This window comes from Lampris incognitus, chromosome 2, assembly GCF_029633865.1.
Source record: "Lampris incognitus isolate fLamInc1 chromosome 2, fLamInc1.hap2, whole genome shotgun sequence".
Classification (NCBI taxonomy): Eukaryota; Metazoa; Chordata; class Actinopteri; order Lampriformes; family Lampridae; genus Lampris; species Lampris incognitus.
This window is the reverse complement of record NC_079212.1, coordinates 33,348,382-33,360,623: the sequence shown is the minus strand read 5'-3', so window position 1 is coordinate 33,360,623 and position 12,242 is coordinate 33,348,382. Positions and strand designations below refer to the sequence as shown.

At 44.9% G+C, this 12,242-nt stretch overlaps 1 protein-coding gene across 3 annotated transcripts in view; it reads left to right on the top strand.

Annotated features, from left to right (window-relative positions):
• sema3b (sema domain, immunoglobulin domain (Ig), short basic domain, secreted, (semaphorin) 3B) overlaps positions 1 to 12,242 on the top strand; it is a 122,774-nt gene that overhangs the window by 89,796 nt on the left and 20,736 nt on the right. For all 3 annotated transcript variants that reach the window (XM_056302139.1, XM_056302129.1, XM_056302133.1), the window contains exons 3-4: positions 2,006 to 2,163; positions 5,902 to 5,964. In XM_056302139.1, coding sequence (XP_056158114.1) covers positions 2,006 to 2,163; positions 5,902 to 5,964 — 221 coding nt within the window. The remainder of the gene's footprint in view (positions 1 to 2,005; positions 2,164 to 5,901; positions 5,965 to 12,242) is intronic.

Below are 12,242 nucleotides of genomic sequence, written 5' to 3'. Positions count from 1 at the left end.
AGGGTGGGTTGTTTTGTCTAATTGCTCTCTGGGGTCCTGGAATGGTTAAACTGAGAGCTAGATGAAGAACATGAAGTTCCGTAAAATAATTCATCTGCTGAGGCCGTAGGAAATTGAAGTTGAAGTTTACTAATCCAAGCTGAACTTTCCTGGGCAGTGTTCCCCTGCAAATTTGTTCTTGGCAGGTTGGGAATGCATCTTAAAGAAATAGCAACAGGATCGAAGGGCACTAAGAGTTTCCATTTAAACCAATTCTCCACTGGACGGCTTTTTTCCGCCTAGTCACTGGTTGGTGAGTAAGTGTCCCATTAACCACAATTCAAACAGGCTCCTTAAATACTACATCCTCATAACTGGCACATGGACCTGTGGACGCCCCGCGACAGGAGTACTGTACTATCAGCTCCAAAGTACAGTTTGAGCTTCTTTAGCAATAGTACTCTAAACCTCAAAGTCATCTTTAGGCATTTTCTATCTGTTCCCAGCCCACTCTGAATGAAAGCCAATGACAATAGCGTGTGATGGTTCATCAGAACCAGAATCCGAACCAGAATCAGAATAAGAATCACAGTCAGAACCAGAGACAGAATCAGAACCGGAATCAGAATCATGTTTATTGGCCGTGTACGTTTGCGCACACATGGAATTTGACTGTGGTTTCATGACTCTCTCAGTGAACTTAAAATAGAATAACAACACTACAACACAACAGCAGGTTCGACTAACTCAGTTATTTTTTCACCGTTAACTAATCGACACTGTAATGTGAGGTAAATAACAGCTCGGTCCTGACTATGACTCCTTACAGCCATGTGGGAAGGACCACGGTCCACAATAGCAACAGATAAGAATCACAATCCTGTTTTATGTGCAAACAAAGTTTATACACAGGATGAATTTGATGCTGAGGGTTCTTCCGTTACACATGCTGGATGTAATACAAGGTTATAAAAATGTTATTTTATCAACTGGTGTACATGGGCAGTTAGATCGATGAAATTAAACTGAATAAATGTCTGGAGGGAAGAGATGAGATGTTTAAGATCAACCATAAAAGTTACCCAAGTTTGCCTCACAGGTATAGATAGCTTGACGTTTGTTTAAATCAGATTGAATCATAATATTCTTGTAATTTAGATTTTTTTTTTTTTGGTAGCCTGACATATAAAAAAAAAAGAAGAAGAAAAAAGAGTAAAGGTCATGTTCAGTTTACAGTCAGATTTTTAATGTTTAGTGCAAGTCCTACTCCAGAAACCAACTGGGCCCAGGTCAGTTCAACAGAGCATTCATATGAACTTGTTTCCTTATTAATTGGGTGTTTCTGGACAATTTCATGAAATTTGACATAAGCACGTGTGCCTGCCTTCTCACTCACACGCATACATATGCACACAAACTGTACACACACACACACACACAAACACACAATGCATGCAAAGCCTTTTGCAAAGGCACAGCTGCATCATGCTGAATTAAAGTTCTAGTTAAACTGGCCAGGACCAATGCAACAAATGTAGAGTTACATGTTGTTATTTTTACTAAACATTGTGATGCACCCATACATGCTTTACACAAGAGACTAGTGTAGAGCCACCTTCTCTGGGAGAGAGGACATTATTCGTTTTGTGTGTGTGTGTGTGTGTGTGTGTGTGTGTGTGTGTGTGCGCCAGTATGTATATAATGTATTTTCCTGCATATAGGATTTATTACAGATTCACTATCATGATTTTGTGTTGTTGTGTGTGTGTGTGTGTGTGTGTGTGTGTGTGTGTGTGTGTGTGTGTGTGTGTGTGTGTGTGTGTGTGTGCGCGCATGCACAGATGTGGGTAGGGTAGGTTTTTTGTGTGTTGTAATGTTTGCCTGTGTGTGCGTATGAATGTGTGTGTTCTGTGTTTGTGGATTCAGGTGTGTATATTCATATGGAGGTATACAGTATGTCTAGATTCATTGTGGGAGCAGTTCCATTTAATCATGCGTCCAATTCTGGGTATTTTGATTCTTCCAGAGCTGCAGCAGTTTCATGGCGTGCGTCGGTTCGAGCTGGAGCGCTCCTGCTGTTTCAGTGCCCTGCTACTGGATGAGGAGCGAGGGCGACTGTTTGTCGGAGCAAGGAACTTCCTGCTCTCACTTTCCTTGGACAACATCGCCAAGCAGGAGCACAAGGTTGGTCTGAAGCCATGTCACTTTAAAGCTACAATCCTGAGGATTCACATGCACACGTTTGATACTTCCTGATACGAGTGTGTTTCACAAAATAGCTGATCCAAGAATGAACAAATCGTGAAGACTTTTGCCCTTGCTTGTCTTTAATGGCCACTATTGAGTAGGATGCAACGTTTTTGGTCTTCAACATGACAGACAAATGTGGAAGAAGGCAGGTAGCAGCGAGTTGAAAGGAGCAAAGTTTTTGTGGCTAACAAGCAGACATAGCTCATAGATATCAAGAACTAAAACCCAGATTCAACCACGTTTTAGTCGTGCTCCCACACCTATCCCGTAACCTCTCGAGAGGTCGTTGGGGCACCACTGTTTAATCTGCAACCAGCCCTCGCCATCTCTGTCTGTCCTCAACTGCCCTCTGTAAGCTGGTAAAGTCAAGGCCTGTCCACTCTGTGATGTTACATAGCCATTGCTTCTTCTGTCTCCCTCGTCTTCGCCCGCCCCTCACTGTGCCTTGCAGGATGGTCTTGGCAAGGCCGGACCTTCTCGAGATGTGACCATACCATTGCAGTTTTCTCTCCTTGACGATTGTCAACAAGTCTTCATGCGTTCCAATGGCTTGTGTAATCCTTGTTCTCACCTCTTCATTGGTAATATGGTCTCTGTATGAGATGCCTAGAGTCTTTCTGTAGCGCCTCATCTCCATTGCGCTTATTCTTCTTTGGAGATCTGCTGTGAGTGTCCAAGTTTCACATGCATATAAAAAGATGGAGATGACTAGTGAGCACATCAATCTGACTTTAGACCCGGTACTTATGGTTTTGTCTTTCCACGGTTTGGACCCTTCATCTGTGACGATGGCCCCAAGATATTTAAATTTGTTGACTGTTGAGAGTGTCTGACCATTGACCTGAATGTTACTGGTAATGCCACTGGTGTTACTGGTCATGAATTTGTTTTTTTTGGCACTGATCTCCATGCCGTATGCCTCTGATGTCTTGTCAAGGTGTTCAACCAGGCTTGTCAGCTGCTGTCCGTTACCGGCCAAGCCGTCAATGTCATCGGCAAAATGGAGGTTTGTGATTGTTCTCCCGCCAATGCTGACTGTTCCTTCATGGTCTTCCAGCGCATCTGTCATTATTCTCTCCATGAAAATGCTGAAGAGAGTTGGCGAGAGCAAGCAACCTTGACAGGTGCCTGTTGTGCGGAACCTCAATCGCCCCATTGTAGTACACTGCACTATTTGTGTTAAATCTTTTAATTGTGACTCTTTCATTTTCAATGGATCTGGGTTTTGGTTTGCTCAAACATTGCTGCCCAATTACTATCTCAGGATTAGGTCAGGCCCAGCTCAAGAATATCATAAATGAAACACTGTTATCAACAATTCATCTTTAAAAAACAGTACACTAGTCGTTTACAGTAGCAGTTTCAGGCTTTTGTGTGAGAAGACTTCACAGTAGTATAGTTCTTAAGTTCCATTTCAAGTACGGGAAGTGCATTGTTTGGTCCCTGTCAGATGGGTCTCAAATCGACAGGCCAAAGTCAAGCTCTACAATTAACATCCTAGTAATTTGTGATGTAATTATGTTTGTGAATCCCTGTGCATCATTCTTTGCATAAAACTCTGACTCAAGGTATTAAGTTGAAACCTATTAGGTTTTATTGAGTGTAGTATAACACACATTCATATTCTTACACAAGCACACAGACATACACTAAAACACACACACACACACTCGCTAGAACCATAGATGTGCACACGAAATACACCCTGCAAACACAAGGCTGCATCTCGCAGCAGCTGTGCAGAGTGAATTATGAGCTTGGTGCTTTAGATTTAATGACTCTGTTGGTTTTAGGTTCGGGAGAACTTGATTTATGAACTGCATGTGCAGGTTCCCTGTTGTTGAAGCTGTTTTCACTGCCTGTCTTCTTTTTTCCCTCCCGTGGTGGAATATGTGGAGTCAGAGCTCCGGTGAGAGAGAGATAGGAGAGGCGGAAGAGAAATAGGAACAATTCAGAAAGGGGGCGGCGTCCGGCTGGCGTGGTGGTCTATTCCGTTGCATACCAACACGGGGCTCGGCGGTCCGAATCCCCGTGTTACCTCCGGCTTGGTCGGGCATCCCTACAGACACAATTTGCTGTGTCTGCGGGTGGGAAGTCGGATGTGGGTATGTGTCCTGGTCACTGCACTAGCGCCTCCTTTGGTCAGTCGGGGCGCCTGTTCGGGGGGGGGGGACTGGGGGGGAATAGTGTGATCCTCCCATGCACTACATCCCCCTGGCGAAACTCCTCACTGTCAGGTGAAAAGAAACAGCTGGTGACTCCACATGTATCAAGAGGAGGCATGTGGTAGTCTGCAGCCCTCCCCGGATTAGCAGAGGGGGTGGAGCAGCGACCGGAACGGCTCGAAAGAGTGGGTTAATTGGCCAGATACAATTGGGGAGAAAAGGGGTGAAAATATCCAAAAGAAAAAAAAATGGTAAGAGGGCAAAAGCGGTGAAATGTTGAGGAGGTAGGAAAGGGAAATGACGCCGAGAGCGGAGTTGCTGTGAGGGTTGGATGGGAGAGCAGAGAAGGGAGGTGAAAATGACAGGAGCAGTGGGGTTGGATGGGAGAGGAGAGAAGGGAGGTGAAGATGACAGGAGCAGCGGAGGAAAGGCCGAGAGTGAAGCTACAGTGAAGGTTAATAGTGAAGAGAGCAGATGTGAGTGAGGTGGAGGAGTTTGGGGTGATGAAGATGAAAGAAGAGGTGAGGATGAAGATCCGTGAGGATTGGTTGGTGTGTGTGATGCTTCAGCTTTTGCGAGTCAAAAATGTGACGTTATTCCCGAAAAGTTGAGTCATACCATAAAGGGGTCGCAAGCCTTTTTCTTATTTCTTTTTACATTTTTCGAGCTGAAAACATGTTGGTATGGGTGTAGGATGGTAGAACTAACTGCCCCTCATGATGATTTCAGCAAAATACAAGACACATTGCCAAAGCCACCGAGACCCATGTGACCTAGGTGACACACATAGGGTCCAACGTATTAGACCAGTAAAATGCGAGGCAAGTAGAAAGGAGACAGGTTTAGTTAGCCAACTAAACTCTCGGAGACGGTGGGCAAGGCGATCTACAACACTGCCACCTTCAGTCTGACCCACACCTCCATTACTGTCCTCTATATCTGCACCCCCCCCTTTTATCCCCAATTGTATCCTGTGTATTACCCCAGTCTTCTGAGCTATCCCGGTCACTGATCCACCCACTCTGCCGATCCGGGGAGGGCTGCAGACTACCACATGCCTCCTCCGATACATGTGGAGTCACCAGCCGCTTCTTTTCACCTGACGGTGAAGAGTCTTCCCAGGGGGACATAGCACGTGGGAGGATCACGCTAGCCCCCCCTCCCAGTGCCCCCTCCCCCCCGAGCAGGTGCCCTGACTAACCAGAGGAGGCGCTAGTGCAGCAACCAGGACACATACCCACATCCGACTTCCCATCCGCAGACACGGCCAATTGTGTCTGTAGGGATGCCCGACCAAGCTAGAGGTAATGCAGGGATTCCAACCGGCGATCCCAGTGTTGGTAGGCAACGGAATATGCTACCCGGACGCCCCCTACACCCTTTTTTTTTAATACCTTCTCCAAAATGTGAGCGAAGGGAAAGACCAAAAATGACTTCTTGCCTACTCTTTAATTATAAATACTTGAATGTTCTCTCAGATATGTGTAACACAACCTCTGTATTTCAGATCTACTGGCCAGCGCCTGTTGACTGGAGAGAGGAGTGTAACTGGGCTGGCAAGGACATCAACGTGAGTAGACTTGTCTTCGTGTGTGTGTCTGTGTGTGTGTGTGTGTAGTTGCATGGATGTCTTGTCTCCAGTTGTTCCTCTGATTGAATGTTTATGGACAGGTTAGTGTAATTAGAGCTGCTGATATGACAGGGCAAGAGGCAATAGGACACATTATTCTCCTTCTACATTCCTTTCCTCTCCTCCATCGCTCCTGCCCTTCCTCTACTTACCATTTCCCTCTTCCACATCACGATCTTCATTCTCGTGTCTTCTACTCTTTTCTCTTTTCATTTTGTCTTTGCTGCTCATTCGTTCCTCTCTCGTCTTCTCTTCTCTTCTCACCATGTAAACTTAATAATAGATGCACGCACTGCCTGCAGTTTTGGAGCTGGCCTGTGGTTAGAAACCTCTTGGACCTCCGCGGCTGTTTTTATACCAGAAATCAGCCTTTTAAAAGCTTATCTGAAAAAGATCTGGTCTATTTCACTGCAGGAAGAACAGAGGAAAGTCTTCAGACCTTGGGTCACAAAGCATTCGGAGTGCAGTTTTCAGCTGCGTTTTCAGGCGTTAAGCTCGTCCAGAGTAACGTGACAATAAAATCTGCAATACGGGTTCATATCTGCTACAGCGGATATGGGTCTTTTCAACCGCAGGGATAAAAAGCTGGACTCGGAGGTCAGGGGACACTCTTTCTAAGTCGCTTAGCCACCCTACAGACATGATGTAGACCAAGGACTGGTCTGTCAAATGTTCGGCAAAAAAGGAAGAATTGTCAAAATATGTCTGAGTCGAATGGGATTCAAAAGCTGAACTCTTGTGTTTTCATGTAAACGAGCCTTTCATTGGTAAGAACAGCTTCCACAAATGTAGGATGACGGTGCGTTGCAGTGGGACTCTAGGTAGGTGGGTGCAGTCCAGGCTGGCTGAGGCAGAAGAACATGGGTTTTGCACCACTGACCTAAAAGTAGAGGCCACCTAAAAGCCAATAGACCACCCAGGATTATGTTACACATAATTATCTATCCCTGGATGATTAGTCGTGTGTGTGTGTGTGTGTGTGCGTGTGGGTGAGCTTAGACCTAAATAATTTCCGTGGTGTGTGTGTGTGTGTGTGTGTGTGTGTGTGTGTGTGTGTGTGTGTATATATGAATTTCTGAGTGTGTGTGTAAAACAGAAACCTCTCATCAGTGTGATTACACAGCTGTAGCAGACAGACAACGAGCTCCATTCATACTGCACAACAGTGACTTCAGTTCCACCTGACCAGGGCTGTGTGTGTGTGTGTGTGTGTGTGTGTGTGTGTGTGTGTGTCTGTCTGTCTGTCTGTCTGTCTGTGTGTGTGTGTGTGTGTGTGTGTGTGTGTGTGTGTGTGTGTGTGTGTGTGTGTGTGTGTGTGTGTGTGTGTAAATGTGTAAATGTGTAAGTGTGTGTAAGAGAGAGAGTGACAGTTGAGACAGTTTGGGGTGAAATGAACTGAAGATCATGTTTCAGAGATGAATAAATGTCAGAGAAGGAAAGATAGCGGGAGTTTTTTTTAAAAAGGGAAAAAATTTTCAGACGATGAGAAAATATCTCGTTTTGGTGAATTCACAATGCCTTTTTGGCCTTAAGTGTTTTTCTTTTTTTCTTAGATAACCTTTCAGTTCTCTAGACCTTTTCTGGGTCTCTACAAAATCGCTTCCCACACACTAGGAATTGGGCTGCCCTCACACTTTTGACCCTTATTGTGAAGTAGAATGTCTCTCTGGAGGATGACCCTGAAACCCCCACCACCACCACACTCCCTCTCTCCTATTACTCTGTATCTCTCCACCTCTCTTTCTACCCCTCTCTTGTCTCTCTGTTTTGGTCTCTCTCTCGCTCTCTCTCTCTCTCTCTCTCTCTCTCTCTCTCTCTCTCTCTCTCTCTCTCTCTCTCTCTCTCTCTCTCTCTCTCTCTCTCTCTCTCTCTCTCTCTCTCTCTCTCTCTCTCTCTCTCTCTCTCTCTTCTTTCTTCCACAATCTGCCCCTCCCTCTCATGGTCTCTCAGTGTCTTTCCTTTTCTTGTTTGTTCTCTGGGAACCAGAAGTTTCTTTGTTCACATTTTATTTTTATTTTTTAAATATACCCCTTTCCATCCTGCCCTCGTCTTTCTCTAGTCTGGTCAGTCGCTCTTCTCCGTTGGACGCCTTTGTCTTTTTATGAGAATATAAAGTGGCCATCCTCTCTTTCTTGGTCCCATAGCTGTTATCACACAATATTCAATCCCATTTTTTGTCTTTCTTTATTGTTTTCTCTTCCACTTGCTCTCATACTCTCTCTCTTTCTGACCATCTTTCTCTCTTGTCTGTCTCTGGCTTTACATCTGTCTGTCTTGTTCTTACTCTGTCTTTCTCAGCTCATATGTTAGCTCCTATACTGCAGGGCCATTGGCAATAGATTAGCGCATGAAGCTGTCCAGCTGCTAACCATTCTCTTCTCGAACCCTAATCAGCGAACACTGTGCCGTGTGCGCATATGCGTGTATATCAGTACAAGTATATATATATATATGTGTGTGTACAGATACAAAAGGTAGACATAATCTCACTCAAACAAAGACAGGTAATAAACGTCTCACTGTGCATGCACATACACATACACGCACACTAATATTCACTCAAGCCTTCAAACATACACACAGACATCCTTACAGAAACACAGGCATGCTGGTATAAACACACACTCAGACACTGGCAGTACACACTCAAACCAGTCAGCCCCAACATGAAGTCACCACTCCTAGTGACTGCTCCGTCACATTGGCACCAGGTTTGCAAGCTCCTAAATATTTTTTGTGCTAATATAAAGAGAAGTGTTGCATTATATGTTCATCATGTTAGCACCGGACAATCCTTGGTCCTGTCCTTCTCTAAGTCTTTTTAAAAAAAATGTATTTCTAGTTTTTCCCCTTATCCCACCCGATTAACCCAATGGCATATGGCCGGAACGCTTGTCGAATAACTCCCCCGGCTCACGTTTCCACAGGAAGGAGATAATCGTAACACCAGCTTCCTTCAAACTCGTGTCGGCTGCTCTCACTATTTTACATGCTGAAGCTTCACATGGATTGCATTACCTTCAGGCTGCGAAGGAGACATAGGGAGAATGCTTTCGGTTGCTTGGCTGCAGGCGCCCGGATGGGCCAGAGGGGTCGCTGGAGAGGGACAAGTCCCCGAACACTACAGCGATCTACACCCACTATCCCTCAGCAGAGGGTGGCCTAATGAATGACCATACCTTTTTCTCAGTCTGCATGTTACCTCAGGCAATGGTTAGCCAGTTCAGCTGCATCGCTTACCACTGCTACGCTGATGACACGCAGCTGTATTCATCAGTCACAACCAGGTTGTGGCAAGGGGCTGCCAGGCTTCACTGTCCTGCCCCCATCACCTCTTCCTGATGGCCATAGGGCTTGGACCAAGGATGTTTATGGGTTGATCCTTGCAGGAGGATGCCTGCATGTGATAGCTTTTTATGTGGAGAGGCTGATGCGCCTACAGCCACCACACGGTCCTTGGCAGGGGGTGGCCAGAGTCCAATGGCATGGGGAACCAAGACGATTGGGGTCAACCCTCTGTTGCAGCCTTCATCTGCCTTCACCGGCATTGTGACCTGAAGACATCTTCCGCCAGTTCTGCCGTTGAGGTCTTTGTTGGATCGTGCTTCATCTGGAACCTTCCTCTTGACCTGTCCGCCTTGCGTGACCCTATCAGGAGCCAAGCTCCGGACCGGCATGGCATAGCTCTTGGGATCTTTAGTACATGCAAGCTTCTCCACTATGGCAAGGTGGCAATCCAGGGGAACACACACACACACACACACACAGACACACACATGCACACGCACACGCACACACACAATACGTTGTACTCCACTGATTTTCCAAACCCTTTTTACCACATTCCCAATCTGTAACGTATATAAATTAATCACACCCTTCATTTCTAACACTGTGACAGTTTAGTTTTTAGAGGGTGTTGCTTTCCAACAGGACTATATCCAGCAACAAAACCCAGATTATAACAGTGTCCTATTCAACAGCAGTGATCAAAGGCATTCCTGGGATATTAGACTGGACTCTGTTGTGCACCTAATAGTTGTCTGTTGTGTGCTACTGTTCTGTGTAGTAAGTGAAGGGGCTCTTAGCCATTAACTTTATTAAAGCAAGTTTCCCAGGTTACTAGCATTACTCACTCTCTCTCTTCTCTCACACACGTGCATGCACACACACACACACACACACACACACACACACACACACACACACTCGTGGCAGAAAGTGTGTGAGGCTAGTGGAAAATGATAAGCGAGAGAGTGGGAGAGAGATAGAGAGGAGAGAGAAACCTGAAAAGGGAGGGGATGAATAGATAAGGAAGACAGGCAAAAATGAGGGAAATTTTGTTAATCATTCCTATGGCTGAAAAAGAGAGGCTGTGCATGCATCCGTAATCTAACAGTACTGCTGTATAAGGCTTGTAGCACTTTTTGTCTTTTTAATTGTAATAAAAATGTGTTATGTCCATGGGAACTCAGCCCAGGTAGTAAACTGCAGCGCTGTTACGGGAAAATGACCACGATTCCTACCACAGCCACTGTGTATTAATCACCAGTTGGCCCTGAGCAAGACACAAGGCATAAACGAGTTCACACATTGTAATTTGCTGTGTATAAAGGAGTGGCTGTTAACTTTAAATAAAGCTGCTCTGTCAGATGCACAACTGTTCATTTTTAAACACTCAGCAACATTGTGCGCTAATCCTTGTTTAAGTAATGATTTACGTAAATAACTAACAATGATGAATACAACCATAATGAGTAAAATGTAACGAGTCAAAAACAAGGAGCGATAGATAGCGTGGGTAAGAGACAGAGAAATAAAGAGAGAGAAATAAAGAGTGAGCGTGAGAGAGACAGAAATAAAAAGCGAATGAGAGAGAAATAAAGAGCGTGAGAGAGAGAAATAAAGAGCGAGAGAGATAAAGAGCGAGAGAGAGAGAGCGTGAGAGAGAGAGAGCAAGAGAGAGAGAGCGACAGAGAGAACTAGAAAGAGTAAGAGAAATACAGTGAGTGAGAGAGAGATAGAGAGCGAGAGAGAGAAAAAGAGCAAGAGAGAGAGAGAGCGACAGAGATAAAGAGCGCGAGAGAGAACTAGAAAGAGTGAGAGAAGTAGAGTGAGTGAGAGAGCGAGAGAGAGAGATAGCAATATGTACACAAATGTATGTCATGCCAATAAAGCACATATTGAATTGAATTGATAGAGAGAAAGAGCAAGAGAGAGAGAGCGAAAGATAAAGAGCGCAAGAGAGAACTAGAAAGAGTGAGAGAGAAATAGAGCGAGTGAGAGCAAGAGAGAGTGAGACAGCAAGAGAGAGTGAGAGAGAAATAGAAAGAGAGAGAGAAATAGAAAGAGTGAGAGAGAAATAAACAGTGAGTGTGTGTGTGAGAGAGAGAAAGAGAGAAAGAGAGAGAGAGAGAGAGAGAGAGAGAGAGAGAGAGAGAGAGAGAGAGAGAGAGAGAGAGAGTAGTGCTTTTCACACAGAGTTGCCAGTAAGTTACTGGGATAAGCTTCCAGGCACTGCTTACATGTTTGCACCGTCCAGCAGATAATAATACTAAATACACTTTATTTGGAAAGGTCTTTTCCAAAACAAGTTGACAATGTGCTTCACAGACATGATAACAGAAAATACACAATGCAATCACTCAAGAAATAGAAATAAAAGACAATGAAATAAAAACCTCAAGAAGGAATAAATGCATGAAACTATAATGCAAAAAGAAAAACGCTTATTAAAAGACATTTTATAAAAATTAGTTTTTAAAAGAGATGGAGGTAATCAAACACCTATGCATATCAACAATTTCATCCTCTGCATGGACTGAAAGAAGCTCTGTTTCTCAATCTGTCCATTTTCCAACCAGAAAAACAAAAAAACAAAAAAACAAAAAAAAGAGAAGAGCTTGTATTGCAGTTATCAAATCATCCGTGAGGCAAGGCAACCGTCACGGATTCTAGTTCGTCATCAGCGGAGTCTTGTGATTGGTTCACTCGCTCCACGTGAAAGCCTCGTTTGTCAGACGGACGTAATACCCCTTTACGTGTGCTTCCCTGCAGCGCTGCTGCTGTCATTCACGACCTCGCCTTACCGCCTTTCCCCCGACATGACACCGACACCGGGTCGTTGAGGTGGGAACACATTTCCCTGAATATGGATCCCTGCTCCCATTCACACGTGACCCCATGCAGGAAGCGTCCCTGAACATTTCAGGGAAAGA